The 21,690-nt window shown below is 44.6% G+C and overlaps 1 protein-coding gene across 9 annotated transcripts in view; it reads right to left on the bottom strand.

Annotated features, from left to right (window-relative positions):
- dennd6b (DENN/MADD domain containing 6B) overlaps positions 1-21,690 on the bottom strand; it is a 121,149-nt gene that overhangs the window by 55,354 nt on the left and 44,105 nt on the right. For 8 of the 9 annotated variants that reach the window (XR_011934033.1, XR_011934032.1, XM_072471268.1 and 5 more), the window contains one exon: positions 17,693-17,798. The exons of the other annotated variant lie outside the window; for it this stretch is intronic. Coding sequence is in view for 6 of the 8 variants with exons in the window: in XM_072471268.1 (XP_072327369.1) it covers positions 17,693-17,798 (106 nt within the window). In the remaining 2 variants the exon portion in view is untranslated. The remainder of the gene's footprint in view (positions 1-17,692; positions 17,799-21,690) is intronic. 9 annotated transcript variants of the gene reach the window in all.

A 21,690-nucleotide genomic window follows, 5' to 3' on the forward strand; every position in this document is an offset into this window, starting at 1 on the left:
CTCCAGCCTCCATCTTCTTTGTTGACCCCGCGGTGACCTTTCCCCTCTCCAACGGACTTTCAGCCGCTTTTTTCCCAGCTGTTTTTTTGGTGTTTTTTGACATCCTTCTTCTCCTTGCGCTATCTCCCGACTTTTACTGCCGTCGCTGGCCCTAAGACCGGGCGTTACTCCCCGAAAATGCCGTTCTGAACGGGAGCCCTCCAATGTGCGGCTGCCTCCCGCCCGCCGTCACCGGAAGTCCACATCATAGAATTTACAGTGCAGAAGGAGGCCATTCGGCCCATCGAATCTGCACCGGCCCTTGGAATGAGCACCCCACTTAAGCCCACACCTCCACCTTATCCCTGTAACCACATAACTCAGTAACCCCACCCAACCTTTTTGGACACTGAAGGCAATTTATCATGGCCAATCCACCTAACCTGCACATCTTTGGACTGTGGGAGGGAACCGGAGCACCCTGAGGAAACCCATGTGGATACTGGGAGAACGAGCAGACTCCACATAGACAGTGACCCAAGCCAGGAGTCGAACCTGGGACCCTGGAGCTGTGAAGCAACTGTGCTACCATGCTGCCCCTAAATACTTAAAGAGGTAACATTTGTAAGGCTATGGGGAAAGGACAGTTGAATGGGCAAATTGGACAGTTCTTTCAAAGAACCGGCATAGCCACAATGGGGCAAATGGCCTTCATTTGTGAAGTATCATTCCAAGATTCTATACTTTCCTCCATCCACCACATCAACCAAGTGGAAACGGATCAAAACCTTTGGGAAAACCTTGAGAAATTTTTGCAGAAACTATGTTTATAAACTTCTGCAGTGTACAATACTTTTGCAGAGAAGACGCAAACTGGAGAGGATTTTATTCCCCTTAGTGCTGAAAAAGTACAACTATTTTGGGTGGTAGAAGAAAATGTAATCAATTGTTACCGAGGGAGTGGTTCAGATAAATCCTGGAGAATGGCAACATTCTGGGGCACGTCCACGGTATGGAAGCAGTAAGGAGGGCCTTGCTATACAAGGCAGGATCTCAGTGTTGGCACTGGCAAGAACTTCCCCGTGATCACGAACGCTAGGAGAGTTCTTTAAAGGTTGAGGCTAGCAGGACGAGATTGGGGAGAGGAAAAGTCTCAGCTCTTCTGGCCCAAGGTGTGAGAACATCAATATGTAGGGGCTTATGGAGAAAGAGGTGTACAGAACTGGTGGACTGCCAATAGCGAGCAAAAATGGCACAAAAAGGCATGTGCCTAAAAAAAAAGCCTTCCGATCAATAAAGACCCAAGAAAAGGTCATGGTCTGTCTGCAGTAGGGTTTGGGGATGGAATTTGATTGAGTAATGATAACAGAATAGAATAGAGTAGAATATAGAATACCCACAGTGCAGAAGAAGACCATTCAGCTCAACGAGTCTGCACCAACCCTCTGAAAGAGTATCTTACCTGGGCCCACACCTCCACCCTATTCCCATAACCCACCTAATCTGCATATCTTTGGACACTAAGGGGTAATTTAGCATGGCCAAGCCACCTAACCTGCATATCTTAGAACTGTGGGAGGAAACCGGTGTTCCTGGAGAAAACCCACGTAGACATGGGGAGAAAGTACAAACTCCACACAAACAGTCGGCTGGACCTCCGCTCCCCCAGCCGCGTGTTTCTCAGCAGCATGGCATTCGCTGGCGGTGGGATTCTATCTTCCCCACGCTTGTCAATGGGATTTCCCATTGAAACTGCTACACTGCCGGAAAAATCTGCTGGCGTGGTGCGGAAAACGTGAATCGCAAAAGCTGGAGAATTCCGGCCAGTTAACTTTCACAGTATTCTGTTTAACCACCTGTCAAATTAAACATTTTACAAACTGAACTAATGCCTCTTGCAGGTATTAAACCAGTGTCTGGGGGTGGGACGGTGGATGGGAAGAATGAGCTTAAAGTAATTTGGTCTGTAAAAATCCAGTCAATCAATCTATGCACCAAAAACAGAAAATACAGGAAAATCTCAGTAGGTCTCAGAATCTGTGGAGAGAGAAGGGAGCTAATATTTAGAATCTGGATGACTCTTTGTCAAATGACTCTGATTCTTTGTCAAAGACTTTTTAAAAAATATATTTAGAGCATCCAATTAATTTTTTCCATTTAAGGGGCAATTTAGTATGACCAATCCACCTACCTTCACATCTTTGGGTTGTGGGGGTGAAACCCACGCAGAGACGGGGAGAATATGTAAACTCCACACAGACAGTGACCCGGGGCCAAGATCAAACCCGGGACCTCAGCACCGTAGACAGCAGTGCTAACCACTGCGCCACCCCTCTTTGTCAAAGTCAATCTATGTTGTCCTCCTTCCAAGGTCAATATATCCAAAGGTGCAATGCGCAGAACTGGACACACAACTCCAAAAGACAGAATCTATTTGATTAGAATTATATATGCCACCAAATTGTGTGAAGCAGGTAAAGGAGAAAATTTGGAGGCAAATTTCTAAACTTAAGAGTAGTGACAAATACGGGACAAGGAACAAATAAAAGTGGACATACTCAACTGCAGTGAATACCAATGAGAGAAACTGTAAAAACTCACAGTAAATGGCTGAACCCTTAGGAGCATTGACATACCTAGAGAGATCTGGGCATTCAGGTCCATAGATCCAAGAAAGTGGCAATGTAGGTGGATAAGGTGATCAAGGCGGCATACGGCATCCGCGCCTTCATCGGCCAGGACATTGAGTACAAGAGTTGGCAGGTCATGTTACAGTTTTTTAAAAATAAATTTAGAGTACCCAATTCTTTTTTTTTCCCAATTAAAGGGCAATTTAGCATGGTCAAACCAACTACCCTGCACACCTTTGGGTTGTGGGGGTGAGACCCACGCAGACACAGAGAAGAATGTGCAAACTCCACACGGACAGTGATCTGGGGTCGGGATCGAACCAGGTCTTCAGTACCATGAGGCAGCAATGCTAATCACTGCGCCACCATGCTACCCAGGTCATAGAACATAGAACGATACAGCGCAGTACAGGCCCTTCGGCCCACGATGTTGCACCAAAATAAAAGCCATCTAACCTACACTATGCCATTATCATCCATATGCTTATCCAATAAACTTTTAAATGCCCTCAATGTTGGTGAGTTCACTACTGTTGCAGGTAGGGCATTCCACGGCCTCACCACTCTTTGCGTAAAGAACCTACCTCTGACCTCTGTCCTATATCTATTACCCCGCAGTTTAAAGCTATGTCCCCCTCATGCCAGCCATTTCCATCCGCGGGAGAAGGCTCTCACTGTCCACCCTATCTAACCCCCTGATCATTTTGTATGCCTCTATTAAGTCTCCTCTTAACCTTCTTCTCTCCAACGAAAACAACCTCAGGTCCATCAGCCTTTCCTCATAAGATTTTCCCTCCATACCAGGCAACATCCTGTTAAATCTCCTCTGCACCCGCTCCAAAGCCTCCACGTCCTTCCTATAATGCGGTGACCAGAACTGTACGCAATACTCCAAATGCGGCCGTACCAGAGTTTTGTACGGCTGCAACATGACCTCATGACTCCGGAACTCAATCCCTCTACCAATAAAGGCCAACACTCCATAGGCCTTCTTCACAACCCTATCAACCTGGGTGGCAACTTTCAGGGATCTATGTACATGGACACCTAGATCCCTCTGCTCATCCACACTTCCAAGAACTTTACCATTAGCCAAATATTCTGCATTCCTGTTATTCCTTCCAAAGTGAATCACCTCACACTTCTCTACATTAAACTCCATTTGCCACCTCTCAGCCCAGCTCTGCAGCTTATCTATGTCCCTCTGTAACCTGCTACATCCTTCCACACTGTCGACAACACCACCGACTTTAGTGTCGTCTGCAAATTTACTCGCCCACCCTTCTGCGCCCTCCTCTAGGTCATTGATAAAAATGACAAACAGCAACGGCCCCAGAACCGATCCTTGTGGTACGCCACTTGTAACTGAACTCCATTCTGAACATTTCCCATCAACCACCACCCTCTGTCTTCTTTCAGCTAGCCAATTTCTGATCCACATCTCTAAATCACCCTCAATCCCCAGCCTCCGTATTTTCTGCAATAGCCGACCGTGGGGAACCTTATCAAACGCTTTACTGAAATCTATAAACACCACATCAACTGCTCTACCCTCGTCTACCTGTTCAGTCACCTTCTCAAAGAACTCAATAAGGTTTGTGAGGCATGACCTACCCTTCACAAAGCCATGCTGACTATCCCTGATCATATTATTCCTATCTAGATGATTATAAATCTTGTCTCTTATAATCCCCTCCAAGACTTTACCCACTACAGATGTGAGGCTCACCGGTCTATAGTTGCCGGGGTTGTCTCTACTCCCCTTTCTGAACAAAGGGACCACATTTGCTATCCTCCAGTCCTCTGGCACTATTCCTGTAGCCAACGATGACATAAAAATCAAAGCCAAAGGCCCAGCATTCTCTTCCCTGGCCTCCCAGAGAATCCTAGGATAAATCCCATCAGGCCCTGGGGACTTATCTATTTTCAGCCTGTCCAGAATTGCCAACACCTCTTCCCTACGTACCTCAATGCCATCTATTCTAATAGCCTGGGTCTCAGCATTCTCCTCCACATCATTATCTTTTTCCTGAGTGAATACTGACGAAAAATATTCATTTAGTATCTCGCCTATCTCTTCAGACTCCACACACATCTTCCCATCCCTGTCCTTGACTGGCCCTACTCTTACCCTAGTCATTCGCTTATTCCTGACATACCTATAGAAAGCTTTTGGGTTTTCCTTGATCCTACCTGCCAAATACTTCTCATGTCCCCTCCTTGCTCATCTTAGCTCTCTCTTTAGATCCTTCCTCGCTACCTTGTAACTATCCATCGCCCCAACTGAAACTTCACACCTCATCTTCACATAGGCCTCCTTCTTCCTCTTAACAAGAGATTCCACTTCCTTGGTAAACCACGGTTCCCTCACTCGACGCCTTCCTCCCTGCCTGACCGGTACGTACTTATCAAGAACACGCAGTAGCTGTTCCTTGAACAAGCTCCACTTATCCAGTGTGCCCAACACTTGCAGCCTACTTCTCCAACCTATCCCCCCCAAGTCACGTCTAATGGCATCATAATTGCCCTTCCCCCAGCTATAACTCTTGCCCTGCAGTGTATACTTATCCCTTTCCATCACTAACGTAAACTATCCCTTTCCATCACTAACGTCATGTTACAGTTGTATAAAACTTTAGTATGGCCACATTTGGAATATTGCGTGCAGTTCTGATCGCCACACTACCAGAAGGGTGTGAATTCTTTAGAGAGTGTGCAAAGAAGGTTTACCAGGATGTTACCTGGTTTAGAGAGTGTTAGCTATGAGGAGAGATTGAATAAAATCGGATTGTTTTTGTTGGAAAGACCAAGAGGCTGAGGGGAAACCTGATTGAGGTTTACAATTACAAGAGGTATAGACAGGATGAATAGTCAGAAGCTTTTTCCCAGGGTGAAAGACTCAATTACAAGGGGGCATAGGTTCAGGGTGAGAGGGAGGGAGTTTAAGGGAGATGTGCGGGGAAAGGTTTTCACGCAGAGGGTGGTGGAAGCAGGCACAATAGCAAAATGCTGATTGTGTTCCATATATCTACTGCTCTGTGTGCATTTGTTAAATCCAAGTCTTTTCACCCTCCCTATTCAAAGTTTGAAGCTATGTCCTCTTGTGCAATCTGTCACCATGTTAAGTATATTGATTTTTTTTATTTTGGTTATCTTGCCCTGGAGGATTTTGATCAATTAGAAAAACATGGGTAAATTAAAATCAGCACAAATTTCTGGTCTGATATATCTAGCAACTCCGGAAGGAATAACATTGTATTGATAACATGAGTGTATGTTGTGTAAAGGGATTTTCAAAAGCTACTTACACTGCCATTGCTGTTGCATAGAATGCTTATTGACAAATACATAGCAGGTATGTCCGCATCTGAGAAAAGACAATATAAAACGTTGCGGTGTATCCTTCATCAGAACAAAATATGCTGAATGACTCACTGTTGATTTCCAGCATATTCCGTTATTTTAGCACAGATAGGGAGCTTTCTAAACAACAAAATATAGTGTTGTTTTTTTTTGGATAACAGCCTTTCGGAAACTTAATATCCATACTCTCGTATTGTGGAAACTTAGAATGCAGGCAAGGAGTGTGTGACACATGAAAGCTGATCAAAAGCAACACCATGACAAGAAAGCGCTTAACCAAAGAGAGAAAGAAGACTTTTAAAAATAGATAAAAAGCTAATGATAGTGGAATTCTAAGAGGGATGGTTACCATTTACTGGCTTGCAACAAAAACTTCCAAATGATACATTGTCTCCCAGGTGACAGGTAAGTTGAACCATGGTGAGGTTGTGCATATTCTGGAAAGACGCTGAGCCATCTTAAGATGTGGTTGACATTTGAACAATGAAACAAAGATCTTGTAAAAGGAACTTGAAGAATTATATGTTGTATGGGCCCTTCCTGTTGATTCCCTTATTTCCCATTTATTTTATTTTGCCATTATAATTTTTGATCCATGGATGTTTAATGGACATATATCTTTTAAGTCGAGCAGAGGAAGTGAGGAACTCAGTTACAAAATAGTACACTGTGCTAGCTTTCGAATAACAGAACTCAGACTTTATGGCACCCAAGAGATTGGAGGGTCTCAGTTTGAATGGTTGGATCATGTCCAATGAATTGGCTAAAAGGCCATTTTCTGCCTGGTTTTCAGAGAACCAAGCAAAGGACAGTCAGGTCCTGGAAGCTCAGAACAGAAGCTTTGAGACTCTCGCTCTCTTTCTCCAGGAAAACTGCATAGCTGCTGTATTTCTGAACCTACAGAGAACCTGGATGAACCTACAGTGAAAACCATTACAGACTGAAAGCAGAAACCTCAAACTGAAAGCCGACACTGCAGGAAGGTGTGTTAGAAGACAGCCATCTGAAACAAGGACACTTATCCTTTTACTTTCATCATTATTTTACACCTCTCTATTCCCCTCTGCGCTTGTTTGACTGTCGTGTGCATAATGTGTACAGAGGGCGTATATGTATATATAGGGGGTAAGTTTGGGGGGGGGGGGGGGGGGGGTAGGAATTAGATAATTGTTAACCAGTTATATTTGCTGCATAGTTAATTACAGTTATTGTTATTAATAAAAATTGTGGACAGCACGGTGGTGCAGTGGTTAGCACTGCTGCTTCACGGCACCGAGATCCCAGGTTCGATCCCTGCTCTGGGTCACTGTCTGTGTGGAATTTGCACATTCTCCCCAAGTTTGCGTGTGTTTCACCCCCACAACCCAAATATGTGCAGGGTAGGTTGATTGGCCACGTTAAATTGCCCCTTAATTGAAAATAATTAATTGGGTATTCTAAATTTAAAAAAAAAAATTTAAAATAAAAATAAAAATTGTGTTTACATTTACAAACCTGGTGACACATTATTGGGCAGCCAAGGGCCAAGGACTTTGGGTGCTTTTCTAAGAATTATTTGTTAATTTCAATCATGTTGCGACTCTGGGTCAAGTGGGGCTGAAATTGACCATGCACTTGCCCAGCGGGTCATAACAATGTTAATTTGAAATGCAGCAAATCACACCAATCAAAGGCAGTATTCTTTGGATTATTCCAGGGGTCATGCATGAGGTCAGTTAGAGAGAAAGTAGTTTGACAGTCAGTGTAGAAAGGAGTGTTTCAGACTCGTAGGGCATTGGCATGAGTTCTGGAGCAGAAGAAGCTCCGCAGTAAAGATGGGCGTCCTCAAAACAAAACCAGCATTGATGTCCATTTGGAGAACATGGGATAATTTAAATTAACGAAACAGGAAGACAGAAATCGGAGTACTTGAGCCAGGAATAAATATGGTGAAGCAGCAAAGCAATCGATAATATCTGCTTCACCAAAACTACCTGCTATTCACTGTGGAAACAAGTTACTTTAACATTCACTTGCATTCTTCTGCTGATAGTCAGGTTTTTGATGTCGAGTTACTCAAAGCCTGTCATCATTTTATCTACCGCCAAGACACCCACCCGCCTCCAACCTTCTCTGTCCACATGATAAATGACAATATTCTTTGAGCTTTTCTTTATAACTATTAGCCCTTCATTCCCAGTCATACTCCTTTTTCGTAGCTCTAACACTAATCCTAGAATGTGATAGTCAAAACAGCACACAATATTTTAGCAATAGCCTAACCAATGTCATGTACAAATTCAAATCATTCACTTATTTTTATATTCAATGCCCCATGTATAAATTCCAGAATCACATCTATGTTTAAAGATGTAAATATCTACATTCCAAATCCTGCAATTCTCCACTTTGTCTGAACTACATCTAATCCTAACCACCCATTCCACAACACTACTTATATCCTACTGCAATTATCTTAAACGTTTACAACACTCTTTAATTTTTTTAATTAATTCATGGGATGTGCGCATCACTGGTTAGACCAGCATTTATTGCCCACCCTTAATAGTGATGGTTAGCTGCCTTCATGAACCACTGCCGTCCCTGTGATGTAGGTACACCCAAAGCAGTTAGGGAGAGAGTTCCAGGATTTTGTCCCAGCGACCATAAGGATCTATTTCCAAGTCAGGATTGGTGAGTGGCTTGGAAAAGAACCTCCATGTGGTGGTGTTCCCATATTTTAAAAAAGAAACAAGGGGTCACGTGATGTGAATACAGGAGCAGCGGTGTTTTCGTGAGCTCTAACTCTATTTGTGTTTCGTCCTTTATTTTATCCTAATGCACATTCCATAATTATCATGTTTTGGGATACATGTCTTGTACTTTGCCCCTGGATGATCCTGGCAGAGTTTGGTGGCGCGAGTTGAATTAAAGGGGATCGTCATTTGATTAAGGCAGTCGGAGGTAGCTGGGATGGGGTCCAGCTTGCAGTAGCAGTTTTGCTGGTAAGTAGAGGGGCCCACACCTCAGGGATGCTGTTTGCATTGGGATGATGGCTGCCATTGCAAATGCGGTTTTAGATGATCGTGGCTCCGTGGTGCAGGTCTTTGCTGCTCTCTTTGATGAACTGTGATATATCCTTGGGAGAATGGTGGAAATACAGAAGAGAATCCTGTTATCAGGTAGAGCAATTTCCCTGGTGGGGGCCCACCTTCAGTTCATAGACATCCTGCTGCCATCTATCCTGACCGACTTAGGAAGTGGGAGCCAGACAAGGAGTGCTCATGTACCCGGTCTCTTGCGAGATATGGGAGGCGGGTTCCTAATGGAGTTTGAAATTTGGCTGCCATGCTTTAGTAAACTTGATTTGGAGTCTGGGAGTATCAGGTTTGACGAAGCACGTTGTACTTCTCCGTTGTTGGGAGCTTTTCTATGGTTTGGGGGTAGGCTTGATAGGGAGATATGTGCCCTCCTCCAAGTGCCTTATATAGTGATTTCCCAAGTGTCCTACTCGCTGTGGTTGGGTCTTCCACAGGGAGACAGTGGTTTTGTCTCGGTTGAGGCAGTGCTGTTTTGTCTCATGTTACCCTCTTCACAATGGCACACAATGCTGGGGCCTTGACGACTCTCCTTCCTTTTGCTGGTGGGGTCCCCCCAGTTGAGGCTGCTGTGATTTTTCTAGCATTAGTGGATTGGTCTATTGCCGTGGGCGTGGTGGCGAGGTGCAGAACCGGCTGATGGTACAGAGCTGAGTTAATGTGGTGTTTCCATTTCCCTTCAGGTCGTCCTCAAACTCCTTCGAAGTGAACTGAATACAATTGTCACTTGTGATCTGGCTCTGGTATTCTAAATCGTGCAAAGATTTCATCTAGTTTCTCAATGGTATGGTTCTGTTGTCGTGGACTTCATGCTCACGACTTCCAGCCATTTAGTGTGCATCCACAATCACTAGGAACACGTGACCCTCCATTGGACCAGCATTCTCTATGTGTATTCTCTGCCATGGCTCTGTTGGCCATTTTCACAAATGCAATGGTTGCAGTAGTGAAGTGTTTCTATGTTTTTCTCAGGATTGACATAGAATGAGAGAAAACGTAACAGTGCAAAAGGTGGCCATTCGGCCCATAGGGTCTGCACCAACCCTCGGAGTACCCTACCTACTCCAGTATCCAACCCCCGTAACCCCACCTAACCTGCACATCTTTGAAGTCCAATGGGCAATTTTATCATGGCCAATCCACCTAACCGCATATCTTTGGACTGTGGGAGGAAACCGGAGCATCCGGAGGAAACCCACGCAGACACAGGGAGAAAGTACAAACTTCCTTTCACCTTCGGCCAGAATTGTACCCGGGTCCGTGGCGCTTTGAGGCAGCAGTGCTAACTATTGTGCTGCCCCACTTTCTCATTAATTAGAGCATCTAATCCTGGCCATCAAAAATAACTGCATGTCTGTTCCTTCATCCTCACCACACCAGGATGTCCCTCGTGTAGTTGGTCAAGGAATCTACTTTACTGCACAAACCCAGAGAAATAATGACTGATTCCACACAATAAAACTCCATCTGAACTGTCAACTGACGCAGGGCTTGCGGTCCAGATTTTTCCAATGTACATCTGACAGCGTTTCTATTTTGGATCAAGTCCATCACCTTCCCAATCACTGGATCAGTTCTTGTGCATCTCTGAACTGGAGACAAAGTCACAGGTACATTATCCAAGAGTGAGAAATGCAGGATGTTGATTAAATGTTCTTCACGTTCATGCTCAGCTTGTAACGGCCATCTTGACAAAGTATCATGTTGCTCTGACTTGCGATATTGGTTATCGTACATGTGCCAACAATAAAACAAAGACAATAACCAACTAGCTGCAAAGAAGGTATACCTTCATACGGCCCAAAGATTGTCAAGTGTCAAGGATCCATCAAAAGAGTAAAATGATGTGCATAAAGGTAGTGGTGGAACCTTCTTACCCCAAAAATGATGCTCAAAGCTTCTTTTTCTGTGCTAGTAAGAGTTTGTGAAGCAAATGCTATCAGTCTTTTCTCCCCTAAAGGCATTATATGCAAGACAACCGCACCAACCCCACAGGGTGAAGCTTCAAAAACAAGTTGTAATTTCAGTTTGGGATGACAGTGAACCAACAGCTCGGACATCTGCAAGGCATCTTTTACCTTATTGTATGCACTTTTGCATTCTTCTGACAAGTGCCGTACCTGTTTGGCACATAACATGTATAGAGGCATCAATCATGTTGTTGATTGCGCCGCACCATCAAGACACTTAGTTTCAGTTCCTGAAGTTGCTCAGGTACATCATCTTCTGAGTGGTCTTGAACTTCATTTACTAATGGATAGACACAGTTGTATGTTTCTTTTTCTTGAACATCCTTGGTGTTAGAGAAATGTTCTAAGCCCAACATGCCTTGGTGCCACAGTTCTTGCACTTATTCCCCCCCACGGTGTATACAACCTACGTACATTGGTGACATGATTCTACCCTTGCTGTCTCGTATTTTGTGGTATCCATTTTTTGGACCTCTGCCCCTATCTGTGAAGCTTCTTTTGATGCCAGCTCCATAGATGTGGCAATTCCCACAGCAGTTTTGTGGATTAAGTTGCTTACTGTAAGTAGCTGCTTTTGAATAGCTTCATTGCGGAGTCCACAAATCAGCCTATCACAAAGAATGTCATCAAGTGCTGCAGCAGACTCGTAGTATTTTGCTCGGTGATGGAACCAAAATCTTTCTGCAATCTTCAATGGTCTTAATTTGTTCAATATAGAATTGATCTCCCAGCTTTGCTGGGTGAACTAAAGTTTGTAAGAGCAAAGCTTTACGTCCTACCAAACTGAGAAATTTTGCAACCTCCGCTGTTTGATTTGCTAGAAGATAGAATTGGAATCTTTCCTCGTATATGAGTTCCAAGTCTCTCAGTCTTCATCAAATGCATCCAAGGCGCCGGTTTGTCCAGCCATTCCAGATACCGGCTCCTAGAGTCTATGCTGTAACCAACTTCCTCGCTTCCGATACTTTGGGTGTATGGCACAAACAATCTCCATATCAACAATGCATTATTTTATTCTTTTGCCTTTTTTGCCTGACTGTGGTTTGACTCGCTCTTCCCCCCCCACCCCCCCCCAACTTGCTTCGCCAGATGTGTGTGTGTATGCGCACGTCCCTAGAATCTTCTTCTGCTCCACTGTTTTTATTGATGATTTTCTTCTTTCAGCAATTAGTTTTCATGCCTCAATCCTCATCTGCAGTTTTCTCTTTTGTTATATCTCTAGTTAGCCACAAGGGGAAAAGGTATGAAGGCGTCTACACTCTGGATTCTTTAAAAACGCTATGAGAGGTTTACTAAGAGGTATTGCTCATACAATCTAACATAGAGAATTGAAAGCCCGTGCAAACACTCTGCTAATGTCACTACACATCACATGACACTTTACCAGCAGAGTGTATTCTCTGATACATAACACAATGGCATTACCATTGCTGAATCCTCCACCATCAAAATCTTGGGTCTGTGTGGAGTCTGTGCGTTCTCCACCGTGTCTGCGTGGGTTTCCTCCGCGGAGGTGCTCTGATTTCCTCCCAGAAGTCCCAAAAGAGGTGTTGTTAGGTGATTTTGACATTCTGAATTCTCCCTCAATGTACCCGAACAGGCACCAGAGCATTGGGACTTGTGGATTTTCACAGTAACTTCATTGCAGTGTTAATGTAAGTCTACTTGTGACACTAATAAAGAGTATTATTGGGAGTTACCATTGACCAGAAACTGAACCAACCAAGCAGAAACTGGCTTCATGAGTAAGTCAGAGACTGAGAATTCTGAGGGGAATAACTCACCTCCTGACTCCCCAAAGCTTGTCCACCATCTATAAAGGCACAAGTCAGGAGTGTGATGGAATACTTTACAATTGCCTGGATAAGTTCAGCTCCAACAACACTCAAGGAGCTTGACACTATGCAGGACAAAGTAGCCCACTTCATTGGCAACCATCCCTCAACTTAAACATTTACTTCCTCCACTACCAGTTGCATGGTGGCAGCAGTATGTACCATCTCAAGATGTATTGCCAAGCTTCCCTCAACATCAGGTTCCAAACCTACAACCTATAATGGCAAAAAGAACAAGAGCAGTATGGAATCACCACCACCGGCAAGCTCTATCCAAGTCACGCATCATCCTGACTTGGAAACACTGCCATTCCTTCACTGTCATTCCTCAAAAACCTAGAACTCCCTTCCCAACGACTCTGTACATTGACTACATGGATTTTAGTGGTACAAAAATGCGGCTCAGCACCACCATGGACAATTAAGGATGACTAACAAATGCTGGTCTTACCGGTGATGTTCACATCCAATGAACAAATACAAATAAATTGTACAAAATGCTCCATCTAATTTGTAAAGGTTCAGCACGACTTGTTTTTTGTATTGAACTGTATTGTTATAAAGATGAGAATCAAGGGGCAGCGGTGGTCTAGTGGTATTGTCACTGGACTAGTAAACCAGAGACCCAGAGTAATGCTCCGAGGATCCAGGTTCAAATCCCACCACTGCAGAATTCAATAAAACTCTGGAATTAAAAGTCTAATGATGACCATGAAACCATTTTGATTATCGTAAAAACCCATCTGGTTCACTAATGTCCTTTAGGGAAGGAAATCTGTCATCCTTACCTGGTCTGCCCTACATGTGGTTCCAGACCTACAGCAATGTGGTTGACTCTTAGCTGCCCCCTCAAGGGCAATTAGGGATGGGCAATAAATGCTGGCACAGCCTGCGACACCCACATCCCATGAACAAATATTTTTTTTTAACGCATATGCCTTCTTAACCACTTTCAAAGATTTGAGAGTGTCTATCAACATGTCTGTCTGTTCTTGCCCCCCACTCAGATTAGTATCATTTAGATTACAGTGCCACCTTCCATGACCTCACGTTGGTGAGTGGTAGCAACTGGCTGGATTAGATTTGTCCATTTTTGTGGACAAGGTGTAGTAGCCGGGCAGATGACAATAATGTACATGCACTGGAACAGTTTTCTTCTGGCCAAGGCTATTTCTGGGGCACAACTCTTCTGTGGGGCTGTTGCTTTTTTTGTATCCAGTGCCTTCAGCCATTTCTTAATATTACTTGCAGTGAATCAAGTTGGCTGAAGTCTGGCATCTATTATGCTGGAGACCTCAGGAGGAAGCAGAGGTTGATCAGCCACTCAGCACTCCGGGTTGAGGATAGTTACTGTCTGTGCGGAGTCCGCACGTTCTCCCCGTATGTGCGTGGGTTTCCTCCGGGTGCTCCGGTTTCCTCCCACAGTCCAAAGATGTTCAGGTTAGGTGGATTGGCCATGATAAATTGCCCCTTAGTGTCTAAAATTGCCCTTAGTGTTGGGTGGGGTTACTGGGTTATGGGGATAGGGTGGAGGTGTTGACCTTGGGTCGGGTGCTCTTTCCAAGAGCTGGTGCAGACTCGATGGGCCGAATGGCCTCCCACTGTAAATTCTATGATCTATGATAGTTACAATTGGTTTAGTCTTGCTTTTGCACTTGGTACTGGGCTACCCCATCATTGAGGATAGGGTGTTTGTGGAGCCTCCTCCTCCAATGGTCGTTTAATTGCACCGCCATTCACAATTGGATGTGACAGGAATGGAGAGCATTGATCCGATCCTTTGGTTGCAGGATTACTTTGCTCTGACTACCACATGCTGCTTCCACTGGGAAATTCTGGGAACCACCCTCTCGGACGGATGTCAAGACCTTGGACAGAGGACAGAAGTGGTTTACCAGGATGGTACCAGGGATTAGGAACTTTGGTTATGTAGAGAGATTGCAGAAACTGGGATTGTTTTCCTGGAGCACAGAAGATTAAGAGGATACCTAACAGATATATTTAGAATTTCACAGGATTTTGATAAAAGTATCGAGGAAGTATATCCTCTGGCAAATGGGTCAGTAGCCAGTGGTCACAAATTTAAAATAGCTGATAAAAGAACTAGAAGAGAAATTAGAATGTTCTTCTTCACACTGGGGGTTAAGATTTAGAAAACACCCACTGAAAGTTCCTTCGTAACTTTCACAAGGCAATGGGACACGTACTGAAGGAGGTCTAATTTGCAGTATTATAAGGGAATATGCTGACATGAAGGACTAAATTAGTCAGCTATTTCAAAGAGTCAGCATAGGCATGGTGGGCCAATAGTTTATGGGTGGCAAGGTTCTATGACTCTAAATTGTAATGGAAAAGTTAGAATTGTAAACAAAAACATGCCTGAACAGAAAATATGCTCATGTCTGAAAATGTTCAAAAACTATGCATGCCTCCACCCAGTGGCTAAATTGTGCAATTACAATATGACAAGTGTACATCAGCAGCTTCCTTAAGAGATGTGAACACAAGGAATTTAGAATGGCAAAGTTGGCATAAAACTAACAATAGAGTGATAATAGGAAATGTGGTTTTGTAGATGAGAAATGGTCACAGTTGAGATTTTTACTAGATTAAAACCTTCAAGAATGCAGATGATCCAAAGGTATGAGGAAAGACAAATAATAAAGCATACAAAGCTGGAGTCCTGTGGTGGTAGTCACGCTGAAGATGTGGAGGCAATTTCAAGTTGAGGGCAGGCTCAAGGGTGATGCCGATAAGAGGGAACCATGGGTTTGAGCCAGGAGGATGGATGCGAGGAGAGAGGGGTGAAGGAGATGAAGGATTTGTTTTTGGAGGGGCAGTTCGCAACCTTGGAGGAGTTGGGGGTGAGGGTTGGGATCCAGCGTGAGTAGAGCTTCTGATACACGCAGGTGTGGAAATTCGCGAGCAAGGTCTTCCCGAACTTTCCGGTGGCACCGTCCCCTTCTTTGCTGGAAGTGGTGCTTTCAGTGATGGGGCTGGAAGGTGGGGTCATTTCAGCATTTTATGGTAGGATCATGGAGGAGGATTAAGGTGCCCATGGAAGGGATTAATGCCAAGTGGGAGGAGGGGCTGGGAATAACTATGGAGATGGGATTTTGGTACGAGGTGCTTCGGAGAGTTAATGCCTCAACATCGTGCACGAGGCTGGGGTTGATTCAATTAAAAGTGGTGCCATGGGACAGCACGGTGGTGCAGTGGTTAGCATTGCTACCTCAAGGCGCTGAGGTCCCAAATTCGATCACGGCTCTGGGTTACTGTCCGTGTGGAGTTTGCACATTCTCCCAGTGTTTGCATGGATTTCGCCCCCACAACCCAAAGATGTGCAGGGTACGTGGATTGGCCACGCTAAATTGCCACTTAATTGGAAAAAATGAATTGGGTACTCTAAATTGAAAAAAAAAAGTGCCCAGGGCGTACTTAACAAAGGCGAGGATGGGGCAGCACGGTAACGCAGTGGGTTAGCCCTGTTGCCTCACGGCGCCGAGGTCCCAGGTTCGATCCAGGCTCTGGGTCACTGTCCGTGTGGAGTTTGCACATTCTCCCCGTGTTTGCGTGGGTTTTGCCCCCACAACCCAAAAGATGTGCAGGGTAGGTGGATTGGCCACGCTAAATTGCCCCTAAATTGAATAAATGAATTGGGTACTCTAAAATTTTTTTTAAAACAACGGCGAGGATAAGCTGGTTGTTTGAGGGGGTGGAGGATAGCTGCGAGCAGTGTGAGAGGGGCCCAGAATGTTCATATGTTCTGGTCTTTCCCAAAGTTGGAGAAAGTTTAGGGATCGTTTCTTAGCACCTTCTTCGCAGACTGTATGAGTGGGCAAAGCTATGGCAGATGACATTCAATATAGAGAATTGTGAAATAAAACACATCAATAGGTTTCACCCCCACAACCCAAAAGGACGTGCAGGGCAGGTGAATTGTCCACGCTAAATTGCCCCTTAATTAGAAAAAATGAATTGGGTACTCGAAAAAAAATTTTAAAAAAAGAAACAAACACTTCAAGACCGACAAATAGTTAGATTTCCTAAATGGCAGGAAACTAGAAACTGTGGAGGAACAAAGGATTTGGATGTCCATGAGCACAGGGAAAAGTAAAAAAAAAGGTATAATCTGAAAGATGACCTTTAGGTGCAGTGGTTAGCACTGCTGCCTCACGGTGCCGAGGTCCCAGGTTCGATCCCGGCTCTGGGTCACTGTCCGTGTGGAGTTTGCACATTCTCCCAGTGTTTGCGTGGGTTTCGCCCCCACAACCCAAAGATGTGCAGGGGGGTGGATTAGCCACGCTAAATTGCCCTTTAATTGGAAAAAATGATTGGATATGCTACATTTAAAAAAAAGAAAGATGACCTTTATCTTAAGGGGACTGGAATAAAAAAGTGCTAAAGTTATGCTTCAGTTGTATAGAGCCTTGTCCAGGCTCCATTTGGAGTACTGTGTTCAAATTGGCAGTGTGCCTTCAGAAGGATATATTGCCTTTAGAGGGATGAAGGATTGAGGAGTGCATATTCCCATGAATGATACCAGGGTTTAAAGGGTTAAATTACGAAGACTGTTGCAAAAACCTGATTCAGGTAAAATTTAGGTGTATTCCTGCAGAGAAAAGAAATTGACGGTTTTGTTGAGAAGGTTGGCCTTGTGATCTTATTGATTTTTTCAGTTTCCAAAATGTTATTTACCCTAAATACTTAAATGGGGCATGTGAATTTTCTAAGACCAGATGTAGCGTAGCCCCCTGGAAGGGCCAACACCTTAATTTATGTGGATATTCTAAGTCTATGGTTTGTCATAATTGTCACATTCCTGGAAATGTTCTAACCTGCTTCTAGACAAGGCTCCAGTTTCTCAAAGTATTCAGGTGCGACCAGTTGCAGCAGAGAATGGAAGAGGTTCACAAAAGGAAGCCGAGAAATCAGCACCAGTGACTGGAGGAAAAAAAACAGAAAGAAGCCCATTATGATGCAAGTCAAAACTTGATCAAGTGTTTATGACTTATTTTTATGAAATCTAACTTCCTATGTTGTGTGCAGTACCTTTTTAAACATCAGATGGCACAGGTTCCGGTCTAACAATCAGCTGCTATGCTTTACTTAATGCCTGTTGGAAGATGGATTATCAATAGAAGTGTTGACCTTCACATGATGTACCTCTGATGTGAATGGTATTGTTGTATTTTGGGTAAGGCTGGCTGCCGCTGAGCACACTCACACCTACCAATCAGAAAAATTAACCTAGAATGGAACAATTGCAATCATGATAGCACCTCTCAGCTCTATGACTTTTACCAGAAAACAACAGCAGCAACATCACTGGGACTCACATTGCCTCTAAATTCCCTTCAAGAACATGCCATCCAGACTTGAGCATACATCTTGTTGCCAGAGCAGAACCTTGGAATTCATGACCTAATCCCACGACAAGGACTGCACTGATTTAAGATGGTGGCCCATCATCACCTTCCATGAGAAACCACGGACAAGCAATAAAGATGACTGTACCAACACCATCGACAGTGAGAATAAATTTAAAACATCAACAAATTTAATTTGGAAATTAATTTAAAAAGAAAACTGAATCTAAACTTGGCAGTGGCTGTAAATCTCGCATTCATTTCATTCTCCATCGCAAGAATTGTAATGGGGAAATTGCCCAGCTGCGTCCACAAGAAACAGGACAAAGCCAATCCAATCAATTATTACTCCATCAGTCTACTTACTCTGGATCATCAGTAAAGTGATGATGGGGTCGGCACCAACTCAGCAATAACCTGCTCACTGACACCCAGTTTGAGTTCTGCCAGGGTCACTCAGCTCCTAACCTCATTCCAACCTTGGTTCGAACATGGACAAAAGAACGGAGCTTCGAAAGTGAGGCAAGAGTGACTGCCCTTGACATCAAGGCAGCATTTGTCAGAATATGGTAACAAAACTGGAGTAAATGGAATCAGGGGGAAAACCCTCCACTGGTTGGAGTAATACCTGACACAAAGGCTGTGCTGGTTCAAAGTAAATCATCTCAGTTCGCGGGCATCACTGCAGGAGTTCCTCAGGGTGGTGTCCTTGGCTCAATCATCTTCAGCTGCTTCATCAATTACCTTCCTTTCACCAGAAGGTAAGAGGTGGGGATGTTCGCTGAAGACTGAACAGTGTTCAGCACCATTCGCCGCTCCTCAGATACTGAAGCAGTCCATCTTCAAATGCAGCAAGACCGAGACAACATCCAGGCTTGGGCTGACTATTGGCAGGTACCTTTCGTGCCGCACAAGTGCCAGGCAAGTGCCAGACAATGACAATCTCCAACAAGAGAGGATGTAGCCATCGCACCCTTGACATTCAATGGCATTACCATCGCGGAGTCCCTCACTATCGTTTTTTTTTTAAATTTAGAGTACCCAAATCATTTTTCCTATTAATGGGCAATTTAGCATGGCCAATCCACCTACCCTGCACATCTTGGGATTGTGGGGGCAAAACCCACACAAACACGGGGAGAATGCGCAAACGCCACACGGACATTGACCCAGAACCGGGATCGAACCTGGGACCTCGGCGCCATGAGGCAGCAGTGCTAATCACTGCGCCACCGTGTTGTCCCCTCACTATCAATATCCTGGGGATTCCCATTGTCCAGAAACTGAACTGGACTGGTCATATAATAATAATAATAGCTTATTGTCACAAGTAGGATGAGGGAGTTGAAGGGTGGGTCAGTAAATTTGCAGACGATACGAAGATTGGTGGAGTTGTGGATAGTAAGGAGGGCTGTTGTCGGCTGCAAAGAGACATAGATAGGATGCAGAGCTGGGCTGAGAAGTGGCAGATGGAGTTTAACCCTGAAAAGTGTGAGGTTGTCCATTTTGGAAGGACAAATATGAATGCGGAATACAGGGTTAACGGTAGAGTTCTTGGCATTGTGGAGGAGCAGAGAGACCTTGGGGTCTATGTTCATACATCTTTGAAAGTTGCCACTCAAGTGGATAGAGCTGTGAAGAAGGCCTATGGTGTGCTCGCGTTCATTAACAGAGGGATTGAATTTAAGAGCCGTGAGGTGATGATGCAGCTGTACAAAACTTTGGTAAGGCCACATTTGGAGTACTGTGTACAGTTCTGGTCGCCTCATTTTAGGAAGGATGTGGAAGCTCCTGAAAAGGTGCAAAGAAGATTTACCAGGATGTTGCCTGGAATGGAGAGTAGGTCTTACGAGGAAAGGTTGAGGGTGCTAGGCCTTTTCTCATTAGAGCGGAGAAGGATGAGGGGCGACTTGATAGAGGTTTATAAGATGATCAGGGGAATAGATAGAGTAGACAGTCAGAGACTTTTTCCCCAGGTGGAACACACCATTACAAGGGGACATAAATTTAAGGTGAAAGGTGGAAGATATAGGAGGGATATCAGAGGTAGGTTCTTTACCCAGAGAGTAGTGGGGGCATGGAATGCACTGCCTGTGGAAGTAGTTGAGTCGGAAACATTAGGGACCTTCAAGCAGCTGTTGGATAGGTACATGGATTACGGTTAAAAGATATAGTGTAGATTTATTTGTTCTTAAGGGCAGCACGGTAGCATTGTGGATAGCACAATTGCTTCACAGATCCATGGTCCCAGGTTCGATTCCGGCTTGGGTCATTGTCTGTGCGGAGTCTGCACGTCCTCCCCGTGTCTGCGTGGGTTTCCTCCGGGTGCTCCGGTTTCCTCCCACAGTCCAAAGATGTGCGAGTTAGGTGAATTGGCCAATGATAAATTGCCCTTAATGTCCAAATTGCCCTTGGTGTTGGGTGGAGGTGTTGAGTTTGGGTCGGGTGCTCTTTCCAAGAGCTGGTGCAGACTCAAAGGGCCGAATGGCCTCCTTCTGCACTGTAAATTCAATGATAATCTATGATTAATCTAGGACAAAGGTTCGGCACAGCATCGTGGGCCGAAGGGCCTGTTCTGTGCTGTATTTTCTATGTTCTCTATGTTCTAGGCTTCAATTAAGTTACTGTGAAAATCCCCAATTCGCCACATTCCGGCACCTGTTCGGGGAGGCTGGTAAATAACGTGGCTACAAGAGCAGGTCAAAGGCTAGGAATCCTGCAGTGAGTAACTCACCTCCTGACTCCCAAAGCACGTCCACTATCTACAAGTTGCAAGTCAGGGGTGTGATGACATGCTCTCCACTTGCCTGGATGAGTGCAGCTCCAACAACACTCAAGAAGCTTAACACCAGCCAGCACAAAGCAGCCCGCTTGATTGCTACCCCTTCCACAAACATTCAATCCCTCCACCACTAACAAACAATGGCAGCAGTGTGCACTATCTACAAGATGCACTGCAGGAACTCATCAAGGTTACCCTCCAAGTCACACCCCATCCTGACTTAGAAATAGATCGGCAGTCCTTCATTGTCGCTCGGTCAAAATCCTGGAATTCCCCAACTGCACTGTGGGTGTACCAATACCTCAGGGACTCCAGTGGTTCAAAAAGGTAGCTCACCACAACTTTTTCAAAAACAATTAGGGACGAGTAATAAATGCCGGCCCAGCCAGCAATACTAAAAAATTTTTTTTTTTTTTTTTTTTAAATTCTGTCCATTATATATATTCAAGTCACGAAGAAAGCAGATGTCAGTGCAGGATGCTTTAGGTTAGGGTAATCTTGACTTCGGGGTGCGGCTATGCAGAGCTAGGTCGCATATTCGGTAGCTCCCGCTTGGAACGGACTTTTGGGCTCTTTTGCAGGGCCCCCACGGCATTTGTTTGACATTTCCCGGTGTGGCAAGAAGACTGCAGCGTTCCCCTGACAGTGTTCCCCAGGAATGTTATGTCTTTTGGCTACCAGACCC

This window comes from Scyliorhinus torazame, chromosome 13, assembly GCF_047496885.1.
Source record: "Scyliorhinus torazame isolate Kashiwa2021f chromosome 13, sScyTor2.1, whole genome shotgun sequence".
Lineage (NCBI taxonomy): Eukaryota > Metazoa > Chordata > Chondrichthyes > Carcharhiniformes > Scyliorhinidae > Scyliorhinus > Scyliorhinus torazame.